Source organism: Zonotrichia leucophrys, chromosome 3, assembly GCF_028769735.1.
Source record: "Zonotrichia leucophrys gambelii isolate GWCS_2022_RI chromosome 3, RI_Zleu_2.0, whole genome shotgun sequence".
In the NCBI taxonomy this organism is placed as follows: Eukaryota; Metazoa; Chordata; class Aves; order Passeriformes; family Passerellidae; genus Zonotrichia; species Zonotrichia leucophrys.
Window position 1 is genome coordinate 53,220,442 of NC_088172.1, and position 16,341 is coordinate 53,236,782.

General features: G+C 38.2%; 2 protein-coding genes across 4 annotated transcripts in view; both read left to right on the forward strand.

Annotated features, from left to right (window-relative positions):
* Nucleotides 1–2,994, forward strand: part of ARID1B (AT-rich interaction domain 1B) — a 41,580-nt gene extending 38,586 nt beyond the window's left edge. The window contains exon 4 of the mRNA XM_064707179.1: nucleotides 2,916–2,994. Within this exon, the coding sequence (XP_064563249.1) occupies nucleotides 2,916–2,954 (39 nt within the window). The 3' untranslated portion in view covers nucleotides 2,955–2,994. The remainder of the gene's footprint in view (nucleotides 1–2,915) is intronic.
* The window catches only part of ZDHHC14 (zinc finger DHHC-type palmitoyltransferase 14), a 134,164-nt gene that overhangs the window by 29,784 nt on the left and 88,039 nt on the right, over nucleotides 1–16,341 (forward strand). The gene's annotated exons all lie outside the window — the stretch shown is intronic.

A 16,341-nucleotide genomic window follows, 5' to 3' on the forward strand; every position in this document is an offset into this window, starting at 1 on the left:
TTAAGAATGGGTCTTTTGATAGTCAAGTGTTAATAATTGCAAAGAAAAGTTGTTGCTCTTTGTCATGTAAAGAAATGGGATTTTTAAATTTCAGATTTAGGAAAATGCTAAGTACTGTGCTTGTGCAGACTGTAGGAAAATGTTTAGCATGGTCCTTTCTTTTGGTATACTAAGCCTCATTGACTAAATTGAAAAAAAAGGCTGCTACTTTAGTTCATGACAGGATAAGGCTTTATGTTGTATTGTCTCCTTTAGAATTATCCCTTCTATTGAGTGTAATTCACTCTATAGAGGGAGGTGAGCACAGATTACAGATAATCACAGAATCAAATTCGACATAAGTTTGTGGTCCTTATGATAGTTTAGCTCTTCATCTTAATGCTGGTCATCTGAGATTGTTTACTGAAGAAAATCCCTTAAGTAACAGAATTGCATTATTATGGTAAATAGAAACATTTCAGTAGCTTCCATCATTCTTTGAAACAGTGCAGAAAAAAATGTAGGTTGAAAAGGGAAAATAACTGATCTTTCAGCTGGTGAGAGATGATTCGGAAATGAGACTGGGTCAACATTTTTATTTGTTGAATTACCATGTAATGATGTTCAGTAAATGCTAATTTTTACATCCAGACTGGAGTACTAAGCAGACAACATTTGTACAGAAAGTGTGTAAGAATGATCAATGTATTATGACAAATGAAATGTATTCTTGTTACTGCTAAACGATTGTCATTTAGCTGAAATATTTAATAGCTGTAATCACATTTGTTGTTCTGCTTGGAAGTGGGGACATTAGAGGGGAAAACATGCAAGCCCTCTGTGTTGGTGTTCTGAAAAAGGTTGTTTAAAGAAGCAGCAGTTATTTTGTTATTGGGAGCTTGATTTGCTGGCAGAATTAGCTGTCACTCTGCACTGGAGTTAGGCAGGAAATAAATTTGGTGATCAGGAATGGAGAACAGAGAGCTGTTTGCTGCTTCACTAGGAGGGTACAAAATCACTTGCTTATGCACAGCTCATTTTACATGGCAGCAGGAGATGAGTTTATTTACATTTGAAGTAAAATAAGCATCTTGCTTTAAGAAAAGACTGCTGCATTACTCTGTTCAACAGCTGCCATATAATGATTGTGCCAGGAGGGTTTTAGAGTGTAGGTAAGGAATAATTGACTGTTACTCTTAATATTATAGTCATAGTAGTTTGTTAATAATATTAATCAAAGAATAATTGACGCTCAGATAGTTGAAATAATGTCCCGACCCATCATGCACATATTCAATATGATTTTTTAACTATATTCTAACTGTATTTCCCAATATTCCTGAGGGAACTCAGATTTTTTTAAAATCATTATATGAGTTTCTCAGAAGATGCTATCATTTGTCTGTAAATTTGGACTTGCTCAAAGGAAACAAGGGATGCAATAGAGTATGCTTTTTTAAAAATAGGGAGTATGTTTCCCACAGCTGAAAATAGGGCTGAAGATAAGGGGAAATCAGTGGGACCTTTGCTGTGATTTCATTGGAAAAACAATTTCACTTTGGGGCCATGTTGGTGAGGTTGGGTGCGTTGTCTTGAGTTGATACCAGGGTAGGCAGAATTAATCCACCAAGTCAATTGAAGAGACTTTCAGAATGAGACAGGTCAGTGCCCTTCACTTTGCTCACCCTGTGACAGAGTCAAGTAGTTTGCTTCTTGAAACAATAGGCCTTTCAAAAAATACCTGATGTTTTAGTAGTTCAAGATTAGACTCTTATTGCTAGCAGCAACTTTTATTTTTTTATAGACTAAGATTTATATTAGATTTAGCTTCAGGAAAACTTGTACAAAAATTACAGTGGGAGAGTAGTACTGCAAAAAACCAAAAGTATTTTCCATACCTTTTTAATCTAGTCAGTCTGAAATGACATGGGTTCCATGTAGTACAATTCAAGTTTGCTCAGTAACCTGCTTTACTTTTGCGTGTTTTATCATCTAGAACATTAAGACCTTTTTATGGGAGTGGATGAGTTATAAAATCTTTAAAAAAATATATCTTAAACATGTTTGAGACTATTTAATTTCTCTGTAGACAGTTTTTTCTAATACTCCTGTTTGTTTATATATTGCATTGTTCCTTATAACTATTCTAACTGGGCACATCTAAAAATCCTATTGTAAATACTTTAAGCTTTTGGTGTTCGGTTGTTTTTCAAGACGGATGAAAGAAAGATTTAAGAACTTAAAGAATAACTCAAATCTACAACTCATGCAATCTCTGTAGGCTTTTATTCTTCTGCTACCTTGGGTGACCCCAGTTTTAGGTACTTCTGGTACTTGTTCATTGCTTTGCCTGAAATAGAAAAAATGTGTTAAGTGCTTGCATCCTTGCTGATAACGTATTTCATCTCTGAATCTTATGAAGTCTTTTGGGGGTGTGGAAGAGTACCAAGGAGAAAATCAGTGTCTGTTTTATTTCTTTGTCCACTCCATTTTTTTTTTCCTCTTCTTCTGAATATTGTTTTTTAGTAATGCTTTTTTCATTTGAATGTAAAAGCAAGACACAGACAGGTAATAAACAATTCAGTGACTGAACATTATTAGAAATCATATTTGAATCTTATATCCAAATACACCTTTAGGAAAGTAAGTGAATTTAGTTTTGGTAAATTACACTTGCTTGTTCATTTCTTTCACAGAACAGTGATGAAGAGTTTCTGCTCATTTCTTGGCATACTGTAACATAACTTGTCTTTTGAGACAAGAGTCCAATCAAAATAAACAAGGTTTATATAGCCACTTAGGGAAGATGTTGTTTTAATTATTTAAGAAGTAACATTAGTTATCTGGAATCTATATACATGTGTGTTTTAGAGGCCATGTTGGCAAGGATGTGCTTTACAGGACACCTTAGTGGAACCACCTTGTTCTTCCCACAGGATTGTGTCTCTGTTTTGTGCTCAGCAAGTGGGGTTTAATAGAAACAAACACAGGGAACTGAGGCTGTGCATGGACAAAGCCAGCAGGGCTGCTCAGCAATGACCTCTCTCTGCTTGAAGCTGCTCCTGCCCCTCCTCAGAAACTCCACTGCTTGCCTCTGCTGTCTCTCCCAACTTTCCGAGCTGGCAGCACTGAAAGTGGGCATGTGTTTTGACTACTGTACTGGAGAATGTTTTAAAGGACAGATGCAAATTGACTGGTTTGTGTTTTTCATTGGTTTCATTTTATTGCTGGTTGGCAAAACTGAGGAAAATCAGAGGCCAAGATATCTCCCCGCAGGTTTGGGAAGTGTGTACTTAATAGATTTATAGCCCTTTTATGCTTGGAAAGGTATTCTAGGGAGGAAACTATTATTTCTAAAATGAACCTTAAGTCCTGCAGAAAATTATACTTTAGACCTCATGTTCACAAGAAACCCTACCTGATGTTGGAGAGCAGGCGGGTGGGTTTTTAGTCCTCTGAGGTGATACTGTGAGAAATTCTATGTATCCTTCTCCAACTGAAGATTGTTTTATGACCTGAGTAAATTTGCAGTCTTGCAGCAAGTTGTGAAGAGTAGATTCAGTAAATGCCAAGATTGTGTAGGGTATTTGGCCTTTTCTGCTTTGATTTTATACATCACAGGAAAAATAATGTTTTTTAATATTCCTTTAGGCTTATAACACCAGGGTTACAAGAGAAGCATAACCACAAAAAGCAACTGAAGAATATCCAGGAAAAGATCAGATATACTTTGGGTGTATTAGGTGTAGGCTTTTCTTTCTTCTTTCTCTCTTGTGTTCTGTCATCCCATTTTTGTCTTTCACATGTAGAACTGACTAAAAATACACTCCTATTCTTGGCATGCATTAATATCTTGTAAAGCAGAATAAAAACTTGACAAAATATCAGAACCCTGTGTACGTGTGACTTGCTGTGTCTTTACTGGAGTTGCTTTAGACCAGCTTGCAGGAACTTAGAAACTTTAGCTTTCTGCATATCTGGTTAAAAAAGGAAAAAAAAAAGATCCAAAAAAAAGAGTTAAAGAGTTAACCTGGTTGTGAGACTGCTGTTTGTAGGAATGTGGAAAGATCTATATTACGTGTTGTGCTTAGTGAAGAAAACATGTTTTTACTTGAAAAGTACTTTAATACATGGACCTGATGTTATGTATTGCACTTCGGACACAGGAATGAATGGCTGTGTCCTGAATTCTTTAAGTTAATAAACTTAAGTGGTCTTAGTATTTTAATAAATATTTGCTAAAAGAAAGGAGCGCACACTTTGGCATTTGGTGTAGATCTTGTAGTAATGAAATGCTGCAAATGATAGGGTTTATTATTGCATTGTGGTTTTGTTGGGTACTTTTTACTGTCTTAGAGATGTGACATTTCTATTTGCAATACCAAGTGGTAATTTCTCTGAAATAGGAGGGTGCAAATTCTTAAGTAAGAGTTTGGCAAAGGCATGGAAGGGAGTCTGGGACTGGTAGAAAAGCAGTGTTGTCAGTGCTAGCACTGATTGTACAAGGAATGATCATCTGCTTCCTGCATGTCAATAAAAATGCAGGAGAGCACCTTTCTTGACACAGAGGTTGCTGAAACATCAGTGCTGTCTTTTTCTGTAATACTCCTGTGGATGTTTTTGCACAAAGTGGTATCTGTCAGAGCTTGAAATATTCTTGCACAGTTTCCTTTGAACAGGTAGCACAGGACAAGTTCTAGCACATAGCTGCTTGACATGGGGCCGCCTACCGCAGGGAAGGAATGCCTTGCTTACATACGTCTGAGCTGATGTGCTGAGAACTTTGCCAGTCATTTTGCCAGTTACATACTGGGCTGTAAATAATTACTGAACTTCCATTTTGAATCACAGATTTTTTTTCCCCCCTTTTTCCCTCCCCCTTTAAAGTAAAACCGTAGCAGTGAGAAATACTGGGAATGCCTTAACACTTTGTGATTACCCTGGAGATGTTTTTACAATGAATGTAACATAAATCTGCACATCTTTATTGCTCTGCCATCTTCATTTTTGAAATGCAGTATTGTTGTCCTTTTGTTGCTTTCACTAGTACTGTTCATCTAATAACCACCTGGTATGGGGTGTGTGAAATTACAAGGGGAAACAAATACTGTGAATGGTTCAGCTAAAAGATGCAATAAAAATACAAAGACTTAATATTTTCCTGAAAAAGAGATGCCTTTTCTTTGTTATTTTTATATATTTGACAAGAGATTGCAGGTGAAATTTGAACAGTAGTTGAAAACAGCATAGTCTTGTTTTTGCACTCTTGCTGGAGTTCTTAATCTATGCTGTTAACATCCTGGTTTGGAAATTGAGATATTCAGATATCAGGTTTTAATATGTTGTGAAAATCCCAATTGTGTTCAAAAAAGATAGAATGCATTGGGCAGTAGAGCTCTGAAAGGATGTGAATTCATTCTTGTCCCATAGTTTTTCCTACGGTTAAAGTCAGTGTAAGTGCTTATTGGAGCAAGCAACATAGAGCAGTGTATTTGTGTGCAGTTGCCTTGAGGAATTTTTCTTGTCTTTTTTTTGTCCTTAAGATTCCTTGTCTTGCAGCAGCTTTCTCTGTTTAGTTGAAGGTGAAATGAGCCTTGCAAACATATTTGTCAGCTGAGGCAGAGGTGTACATGTTTGTCCATATTGCTATGTTAATACTGTTCATGACACTATATTTACTCTTGGAAAATTAAGTGAGTAATGAAAGCCTGAAGCCTCATTCTGGACAGAGGTGTTATGGATGCTTGGGCAGTTGTCTGCTTGCTCTCTCTACTGGGTGAGGAAACCGACCCAGTATAGCTGGGGGGTCTCCCTGTTTGTGTTCAGGAAGGGCTCCACTGGCTGTTAGCTCTGCCACTGGCTTATGTGGTTTTTAGTGAAATTTGCCTAAGGTTGTGCTGTTCATGCCAGTTTTGCACTTAGCACTGCACTTTCCAACTGGAGGCTCCCATTTCGGTGGGGGAGCCAGGTTACCAGCCCTTCCTGTGGCAGCCTGTCCCTTCATGGAGCTGTTTTGTAGGAAAGTGCAGTGGCTCTGAGCTGATCTGTGTCAAAGGCCTCCCCTTTCACTTGGGAGACAGTCAAGGTAAATGTAGTGATAGTAGGGCTGTGGGAAAATCTGGACCTGTATTAATAAATACATCTTGAAAAAGCAGCCATTTGAATGGAAGTTTCTTTTGATAACTATTAAGAAAATACTTGAGAGGTGAAAATAAGTGTATGGATGCAAATCTTAACAAAAAAGTTGATAGTCTTTCTCCTGAACAAAGGTGCTGATATGTGGCTGGCTGTGTTTTAGTGTCTTTGCCTGGACTTATCATACCTTTGGACACCCTGTAGTACCACCACTGATTTAGAACTGAAATCATACTGCATATCAAAGCAATAGGGATTTTGATTTGTTTGTTTGTTTGTTTTGGGTTTTGGTTTTTGGTTGGTTTTTTTTTGTTTGTTTTTTCTGTTGAAAACAAAATTACTATGTCAGAAATTTCAAGGTAGCAGAAATAAATACACTACTGTGGGATTGGAGAAGGCTGAAGGTGTGAATCTTGAATTGTTCCACTGACTAGAAAATATACCTAGACAGGCCTTTTCTGACACAAAGAAGAAAAGAGTGCCTCACACGTTTGATGCTGTAGAGACTCCCAGAAGATAATTACCAAGGGATGTTCTGAAGTCTCAGAACATCCCATGAAGTAGGAGAAAAACCACTTTTTCCATTCAGTGGAAGAAACCTAGCACCTCTCCTTTTCCCATTCCCTTTCCCCAGCTGCAGTGGCTGTTCTCTCGGTCAGCTGTGATGGAAGAGTTCACATTAGTAAGGTAGAGTTTTGATGCTAGTTGCCAGTAGGCAGAAGCTTTTTAAAAGCCTCCTTATCCAGTTTGGCACAAAAGGTGTTCCTGATAAGCAGTTCAGAAACAAAGATCCTGCAAGTGTCCCACTGGTAGGGTGAGTAGTTTAGTGTAAGTGTTGGTGTTTTCTAGAAGCTGGTTATTGTCTGTAAAGGGAAGGGAGCATGTTCTTAGGCTGAGCTCCCCCTGGTAAGCAGAGAAACTATTTCTTGAGGTCACTTTGGCTTGGGTGAATAGAAGAGCTCAGAGCTGGGGCAGTGGAGATGGAGGATGTCATTACAGGAACACATAAGCACACACTGAGATTGAAATCATGGTTTTGTGGACAGCAGTGATCAAGAAACTAAAGATGACAAGAGGGGCACAACCCCCCCATCCCCACCCCATCCTTCTAATCCTGGCAGCCAGGATAATAAACAAGAGAAGCTGGAATTTCTCATTTACAATTACAAATTTTGTTTGCTTGGTATTACTTGAAATCTAGTGGAATGGTTCACAGGATTAGAATTTTAAAATAAATGGTTATAACCTATGTAGAGAGAATTGAATGGATAGAAGGGGAAGGTAAGTGGTACTCTGTATCAAGAGGGATATTATGTATTTCTGAGTAACTGAGTACTCAAAAGCAAAGGATACTAAATGCTTGTGAGTTATTGTCCTGGCAGAGAAGGCAAGAGGTGAGGTTACTAACCAGTACCTGCTAGGTACCTCTGAAATGAAGTAAAAGCAAGATGACCTGTCCCTCAAGAATGTAACTTGTGCTAGAGTGTGAAGGGGGACGCAGGGACTAAACACCACCTGCAGCAAGCATTGAAACCTTTAGGAATGTCTGTTTCAAACTGTGCATGTAAATGCAGGCAGCAGTTTGTCTGGCAAAACATTGTGTCTGGCACTGAGGAATTCAAAAGCAGATGAAGAAGAGCTAGTCACAGAAGTCAGTCAGTGTTTTTTTAGTTGAGAGGACCATAGCTGGATTTAATTAAATTGTATGCAGAAAGAATTGAGCTCAAATAAGCAACTCTATAAAATCCATGAGCATGGATGTGTATTGATTGATAGATATATTGTGTACCTACACACACACACATACACATCTGTTGCTTTTAGAGGGACAGCAGCACAGAAGATGGGAATGGTCATAAGCTGAATCAATTAGAGGGTTTTTTTTTCTCTGTAGATGATGCTTGGAATGGCTTGAAGGTTTTTTTACTAAACAAATAATTGAAGAAAAAGTTAATGCTGTCCTGCTGTTCTTGTTTCCAGCATCTGTCAGAATTTTATAACTAGAAGCTTCACTTCTCTAAGCAATTTCTTGTTTTGTTTATAAAGAATATTTTGAATGTGGATCAAGTTTATTTTTATGTGGTTTCTTTAAGTAATGAAGACCTATTTTAAAAGGAGTAAAATTCCTTCAACTATAAATGAGGACTAATTATGAATTTTAAAAAATGATCTGGTAAGAAAGAAATGTTCTGTTTGCCATTTTTATAATGTAATAAGCATGTTAAACTTAAGCACTGAATAAATATTTGTTTAAGCACCTAATTGCTTAAATAAGTGCATGAGGACATTAAATACATTTTTCTGGTTAGCAAAAAGACTTGCCAAGCATGGTGTGGAAGCTAGAGCCACTAATAAACTGAAACAGAATAGTTACCAATCAGTGAGACTAAACTTTCCTATAAAATTATTAAAAAAAAAAAAACCACAAGATGAAATGCATTATCCACACCACATTTTCCTGTTGCCAATTTAAATGAAGATAAAACCAGACTTATAGAGAATACTTTGATTTTAATAAATCCATTGTGATCTGTGAACTAAAATGCAGTTCTCACTTACGGGATATTGCTTTCTTCTGGAAACGCAGTGACAGAGAAAGCTTTGAAGGTCATGGTAGATAATCAGTTGAGTGCAAGTTCCTTGTGCAGTCCTGCAGTTTAAAAGCATTAATATGATATTTGGCTGGGTAAAAGAAAGTGATACTGGCAAACTGAATCTGGGTTTTGGTCCCTCAAAATGGCTAATAGAGATGCTGCTCAGATACAGAGTTAGGATGGCTGCAGTGAACTGGAGAGTGTGGTTGATAGTAAAAATTCCAAAGAACTGAATACAGACCTTTTAGGTTAAAAGGAAGTGATTCAGGTTTCTTGGCCTGAACTTGTGTATAACTGAATACACGAGAACAAAAGCTTTAAAGAATTTTTCAGTGCAGCACAGAGGTATATATGGGCTATACTTTCACAGACAGGGAAGGCCCATTGCCTAGAGAACTGCAGCCATGTGCAAATATTGTGTAAGGCTTACTGTGCCCTTCAGGTAACTCAAAAAATCAAAATAACCCCAAGAGGTCTTAAAATTAACATGGTGTTTAAAGTATTGAGTGACATGAATGTGAAATCACTTTCCTTCTGCCATGTTGCATTCAGAGCATTTGTTTTTCTTTCTGTAGTGAATCATGTGTTCCAACAGTGTGGTCAGTTTATTAAATCTGCACCACATTGTTATGCCTTCAGAAACCAGAAACTTTAATTACTAAAAAAACCCCTATGTGCTCTGGTTCCTAATTTTGTAAAAGTGAGTGCTTTTTGTGGAGGTGGGTTCTCTGGGCCCAAGATGTTTGCCATCAGGCAAGTAACTTAAAATACATGTAGAAGGTGTGAAAACACCTTCTGGAGATGGAAGGTATTCTTACTTCTTCTGAAATATCACATGCAAACTGTAAGAGTTCAGAAGACACAGAAATGGTATTTTGTGTCTCACTTGGAATCATGGGCAGAATTGCACCTGCATCCTGCAGAAAAGAAACCTTATTTTGAGAGGGCAGCAGGCTGGCAGGGCAGCCTGTGCGCAGCCATGGGCTCCACAGCAGGGGCAAGCTCGGCTGTGAGAGGCGCTGACCCACCCTGGCTGGTAGTGAGGAATTCTGAGTAGGACACTCACTGCAGGGGACACACACAAGTTTATCTCCTGAATTTGACTCTTTCCAACTCCATAAAGCCCATTTAAACAGTGGAGAGCTTTTTCCTTTTAGCTGCTTATATACCACTGAAGCTTACTGAGAGTTTCTCCAAGGAAGGGAGATCAGGTGTGGACTTCGCATGAGACACTTCTTTAGAATGATTTTTGCATTTTTTATGTTGGTTAGCCGTCATCTTGATTGTCAGTCTTGTGAAATCAAAAACATACAAATAAAGCAAAGATTCCCTTACTAGTTTCCTTGTGAAAATGTGTGCAAGCATACCCATACTAAGCACACTGCTGTGTATCTGTTCTTGTCTGCATGCTTTGGGTGTAAGGGTCTTAATATGGATTGATTAACACTTTACTTTCCAAAATTGACTACAAGGAAGCAAATTTTACAAATTTATAAAACTATACAGTAGATAAAATGAGGTTTAATCATATCAATTTAGTCTGGCTCTATTAATTGCTAAGAAATGGCTTTATATTTTTTCATACCTGGAGTCTGTGTACAATACACTCAAGTTACTTTTCAACCTCTCATTCTTCTAGAAAATGAACAGTTATTGCTAATTTTTATGTAAAATATAAGTCTTTACTTTAGACATTTTTGGGGTATTTTGGAGAATAAATTAAACTTAAGACACTATTTATTAGAATTTTGCATGTAAGTTTTGCATTTAATAGTCCAGTTTTCTTTCAGATTTTGGTAAACCTAATAAAAATGTAACTGTAGTTATATATTTATGATAATTTCAGTTGTATGTGCTTTTAGGAATGCATGTATATTACATACTAATGAGCAAATGAGATAACACTTTAGAATTGGAATATAGAAAGGATCCTGGTAATTAGGATGCTTCAGTGCAAATTTTGACTCTGCTGGTGAACTGCTATGCTAATTTATTATAAAATGCATGATATGTGCAAATAAATGATAAAACACCTACCCAGTGCTGCATATAGTAGCGCTTTATCCAAAATAATGTTTATTGAGCAGAAATGGTGTTCTTGCAAAACATGGGAGTGAAATCTGAGTTTTCAGTGTGCTGAAGTTCTAGCTTGCTTTGAACAAATCTGCTCTTGCACATCAGGTGGAAGCACTCATGCTGTAGATGCAGCAATTAATTGCTTTTATCTCAGGACTTAATTTGATCTTGCTTCCCCCCCTTAATGCAGTCTTGTCTTGAAACCTTTTCTGTCTCAGTTGATGTTAAATGTGCCATATTTCTGTCAGGAGAAACTGCTACTCTCTCTGGGTGGCACTGGGGTTCAGATTTGTTCTCAAGAGTAGTAGAGTTTGCTGTGTTCTTTGCCAGTTCAGGCGTACTTGGGTTACATCACAGGAGAAGGTCTGGAGGTGGGGAGGACCTTTCAAAGTGAGTATGAGTAGAGGGAGCAGATACCAACAGAGATGTACTCAAGGGACACCTTGGCCAACGCACAGAGTCAGGTAGGTGTCTGCAGGAGTGTAGGACATTGGGGTGCAAAGCTGGTGTGACTGCACCAAGAGGAATGTTGCAGTGACTGACCTCAACTGATGAGAGCAGGCATAGGATATGTAGCTATGCAAGCAGGGGAAACTCTAAATTTTAGGTGCTGTTGCTGTGCATGAAGCATCAGGGCTTTGGAATAGTTAACATCAGGATTATTGAGGTAAGAGTGCTCAATAGTTTATTCAGGCACAATTAGTTTTGTGTTTTCTTCCATGGTTTACTGATGTTACTGGATCTCTGAAAGATCAGTAATGCAATGGACTGTGTATACATGTAGCTTGTTAGAATAGTACATGTAAAAGCAGTTTCAGAAGTTTTATTTAAGTGGGAAAACTGGTGTGTTTTTTCCTTAAAACAACTTAAACATAAAATTTGTGACAGTTTCCTTTTAGTTGTCAGGTGTTGGTTGTCACCTTTTAGAATAGAACAAAAGAGAAAAGATAACCACCAGAAAAACATGTTGGCCTATTGTATCATTGAGGAGAGCTGGGAAAGGTGTCTGTGGGCATTCCCTGCCACCAGCCATACTGGTGAATACTAGATGCTTGAAAACAAGTCACTGTGTGTTTCTGTCTTTTCTCTTCCCTTTGGTCCCAGTGTTGTTAAATTTTGCCTTGGATGTACTATACACATGCATCCATAAATATATTCTGTGTGCACATCTGTGTATGTGGTGGTATGTAGCTCTCCAAGTGCAGAAGCATCCTGGTGATGTGGATTCCTGGGCAGTAGTAGGCACCACTCTTGGTCACAGCACTGGCTGTTCTGGGCCCTGTCAGCTGTAGTGATGCTTTAAATCTGGGATTTACTATGACAATTAAATACAGAGCATGTATAGCTCACAAATCCCCCTCTGCCATGACCCCAGATATTGATTTATTTGATTGGACAGTTGGAAGACTATTCAGAATTATCTGTGGAGCAAGCAGCATTTTGAAACCAGTCTTTATTAACATTAAAATGATTTATTTCTCCTTATGTTTAAAATAACTTGGAGTTTGAGTCTGACATTGCATAAATCTCTAGGTTGCAGTGGGTGTTTGAACAAATTTTATGCAGTCTGCTTATTCACTCAAAATTTTCACAACAAGTATTCAAAAGCTGCTTCATTTGAAAGGACAGAGTTTTCACAGCTTACTGGGCTGCAGATTTAATACCAATGAACTTTGAAAGCTTTTGCCAGGACAAGTGCACGTATCTTTGTATTGCTCCATAAGTTGGTGGTTTAGCTTATTTTAGAAAAATAAATCATAAATGTCAGATCTGAAGAAGGAGTTGTGTGACTGTGAATTTGTGTGTGCAGTGGTGTTTTTTATTCCTCTGACTGTGTTGGCTAGCCTGGTAAGATGCTCTCTCTCCCTCCACAGGCTTAATTTTATTTATTCCATGTATAGTGTTATTTGTTTATTTATGTATTTATTTTTAAGTATCGTTTGCATTCCGGTCTAAATGTGCTTGAAAATTACCATCTGCTCTCCTGCTATTTAGATAGGGCATGCTACAACTGAGGTGAAGAGCTGTCACATCAAATATTTTCATTCTAGCTTTCGCACCTTTGATACCAAGTTACATAATTGCACCGCAGGACCATTTCCAGGGATTCCTTATTTTCATTTTAACCCTACCGTTCCTCCTCCCAAGCCTTATTGGATTTTGCTGCTTTTTCAGCGTGTTTCCAGTGCAGATGGACATTTGTGAGTATTAGGAGAGGATGGTTCAGCCCCTCAAGAAAGACTTTAGGTAAAATGTTAAAATTAGTGGAATAGGCAGGAATATAAAAGCAGAATTTGCTTATTCATGGTGAAAAACGTTTATGTGCAAATAAAACAGGCAGGAGTAGGGTGATTCTGGGCTTGGTTGGGCTTTTTTCCCCTTTTGTCTGGTTATTTCTTTTACATTTTCCACATTTCTTGTCTTTTCTCAAACAAAGTAAAATACAAATGTGTCAATGGCATACACAGAATGTATTTCTCATAATGTTGAGATTTAATCTACCTGTGCTTTGGTGGATTTTTATTTGATTCTATTTTTCCTTAGTTTTTGTTTTTATTTTTGTTTTGTTGGTTTTGCTTGGCCTTTTAAGTTCAAGGAGTAAGGAAGGTGGAAACTGCTCTCAAAATTAGACCATTACAAAAATGAACAGATCATCTGTATTCATGCTGACAGTCACTTTGGGTTGAATGGGAATAAACTGACAGAAGATAGTGTTTGGAAATGAAACATGACGGGAAAGCAGTTAGCACAAACTGCCCAATAATTTCTCATAGTCAGGAAAAGAGCGCCATTATAGAGCAAGGGTTGTGCCAGTAAAATAGCTGTAAGATAAATTAATGGTTTTGCAGTACCGGGCAGTAAATTTGGTGTATGTCATCTGCCTCCTCCCCAGTGGTTAATACAGTAATGGGGTGGGTGCTGGAACAGGCACCAAATTCCAAGTGTCTTAATCTTCTGTGAGGTAGAGTTTATTACCCAGCTTGTTTTGACCCAGTGGGGCCCTGGTGGGACAAACTGGTGTTGGCCACCTCCTGGGTGAGACTCCCTTGTCCTCTCTGTGGGGTGGCAGCTAGTTTTCCTGAATGCTTCTCAGTCCATCTTCTTAATTTTTCTACAGACTAACAGTGGTCTTCTGTACAATATTTGTTTTTGTTTTGGGGGTGGGTTTTTTTTTTTTTTTGTTTTTGTTTTGGTGCTTTGGTGTTTTTGTTTTGTTTTGTTTTTTTTTTTGCTTCTGCTCCTGAAGCAGTGAATGCAATAAATGTAATTAGTTACTTTCACGTGGTGGTTTGTGCATTCCTGGGATGTACACTGGAGGAATCTTTGCTTCACTGATATCTGGGTGGATCTTTTCTAGCACCAGTGGACACTGTGGAGACTTTGGTGACAGTTTGGTGCTGCCAGAGCCTCTTGTGCTTATGTGGTATGGGCAACTCTCTTCTCCATGATTACTGCAGCACTTGAGTTACTTGAGCTTGAATTGTGGGATGGAGGAGCCAGGCAGTGGGACTTGGCTGAAATAATGAAGCTCAGCCAAACTATGGGGATATCATGGGGATAAAACACTTCCCCCTAACCACCCCCCTTTTATTTTCCTCATTTAACCTGTAAAACCACGCAGGAGAGGTGCTGCAGCTGAAGTTGGGCTGTTAGTCATAACCAGAGTGTGTGGGATTAACCCCTGGTGTGGTGGCTGTGACTCCAGGCCTGGGAAGGATGCACCTGTCTCGGATGGCATCATCCTTACTCCAGGCATGTGTGTGCCATGTGCTGGCTTTCTCTTACAGAAGTTGATAGGACAATTCTCCCTGTCTGGAGAAAGCTGCTCTGGAGTGCAGGACCACAGGTGCAGTTGTAAACTCAGAGAGGAGAAACAAGCATTTGTCCTGGATTGATCCTGTTGTCTGAGCTATACCAGAGGGCTTTGTTCCTGTTTGCCAGTGCCACTTAATTATTTCATCTTGTGTTTCATTTCTTCTGTTGGTCAGCTGAAGCATTTTGAGGACAGTGGAAACCTAGTAATATACCCTGTTGCTTTGAGCTTATTTAATACCATACAGAGTTGTGTAGAAGGCATTGCCAAAATTCATCCCAGAGGCAGTTACGTATGTGCAGTATCACCTTCAGTTTGTTCTTCCACAGTAAACCAAAAATACTCACCTTCATTCAATTGATTAATTCCTTACCTATTTTTCTGCAAAAAGAGTGGAGCGTGGGAAGAAATACATGTCTGTCCAGCCACTAGAAGCTGGAAACTGGACAGCAGAGCTAGGTTTATGTTTTTTTAAAACTTACCTGCCTCCTCTTAGCAAGGACTCATTTACTTCAGGTAAGTGAGGGGCTGCAGGGTACATCAGGAATTGTAGTTTTGCAGTTGATTTGTGCTCTGAAGATTAATAATCTTACAGCCCTCAGAGGGAGATAAAGAGAAGATGTTCTCAGACAAATTGTTATCTTGTATTTCAGAAAGGTGCTTTGAGCGCTGAGTGTATCTTCAATTCATCCCTTCAGTTTTTACCTTGGTACCCATAGTAATGGTAATATTTTAAACATCTGGGCTTGTCTTTCTCACTTCATCCCTCCTTGGTTTTCTGCAACTTTTTGGGGTTGTTCTAGAGATGTTTCATTTATAAGGCAGTTGTGTTTTTCAGAAAATATTTTTGAAATACAAAACTTGAGGAAAAAGAATTAAAAATGTCATTGGTTTTGTAACCATATATACATGCACTGTGCAGATTGAACAAATAAGATACTAATCTTTTCTGTTTGAAGAATCCTGGCAATACCCTAATAACAGTGTTTTGAAAATAACTTACGTAGTCTCTCTCTCTCTCTTATTTCAGATAATTTTTGGCTTTTCTCTGTAGGTGGTTTCAGTAGCTTTTGTTATAAATTTGTTGAGTTTCTTAAATATTGGTTTTGGTTTAGCCACTGAAGTAAGTTGTTACTCAAGAGCTTAAGTAGGCTGAACACCCAAATGCAGTTACTAGTAAGAAGGTGACCATCTTCTTTCTTCACGCATTACTTCTCTACATGTGCACCAGGGAGCTACAGAGGTTTTCATGGCTCACTGAAGAACTACAAATTCTTTATTGTTTCTATGCTTTTAACACATACTTAAAAGTGGCTAAGAACACATACAAGACTTAGAAAAATGTAACTTCAGGCTGGTTGGCTGAACCAAAAACTCTTCCTGCCTTATTTATTTTTCCTAACACCTTTCACATCCCTCAAGGCATGTTATGACTTTGAAAACAGGATTATATATGTGCATTGACTACCCAAGTGCTTAAAAAACTACAGCATGCCAGACATGTTACAACGTATTTGGAAGAAAGGAATTGGGAAAAAATACTTAGCAAACTAAATTGGTAGGAAATGATAAACAGGCAAAATGTCATTCCATATAGGGAAAGTTTGTTTCAAAGAGTTGAGAGTAGGTGGTGGGCTTCATTACTCTGCCATAGATTTGAACGCGAGGTTTAATATGCAGCCCCTACTGAGGTAATAATATCTGTCAGCTTCACTGATATATTTTATGCATCATTGTGAATTA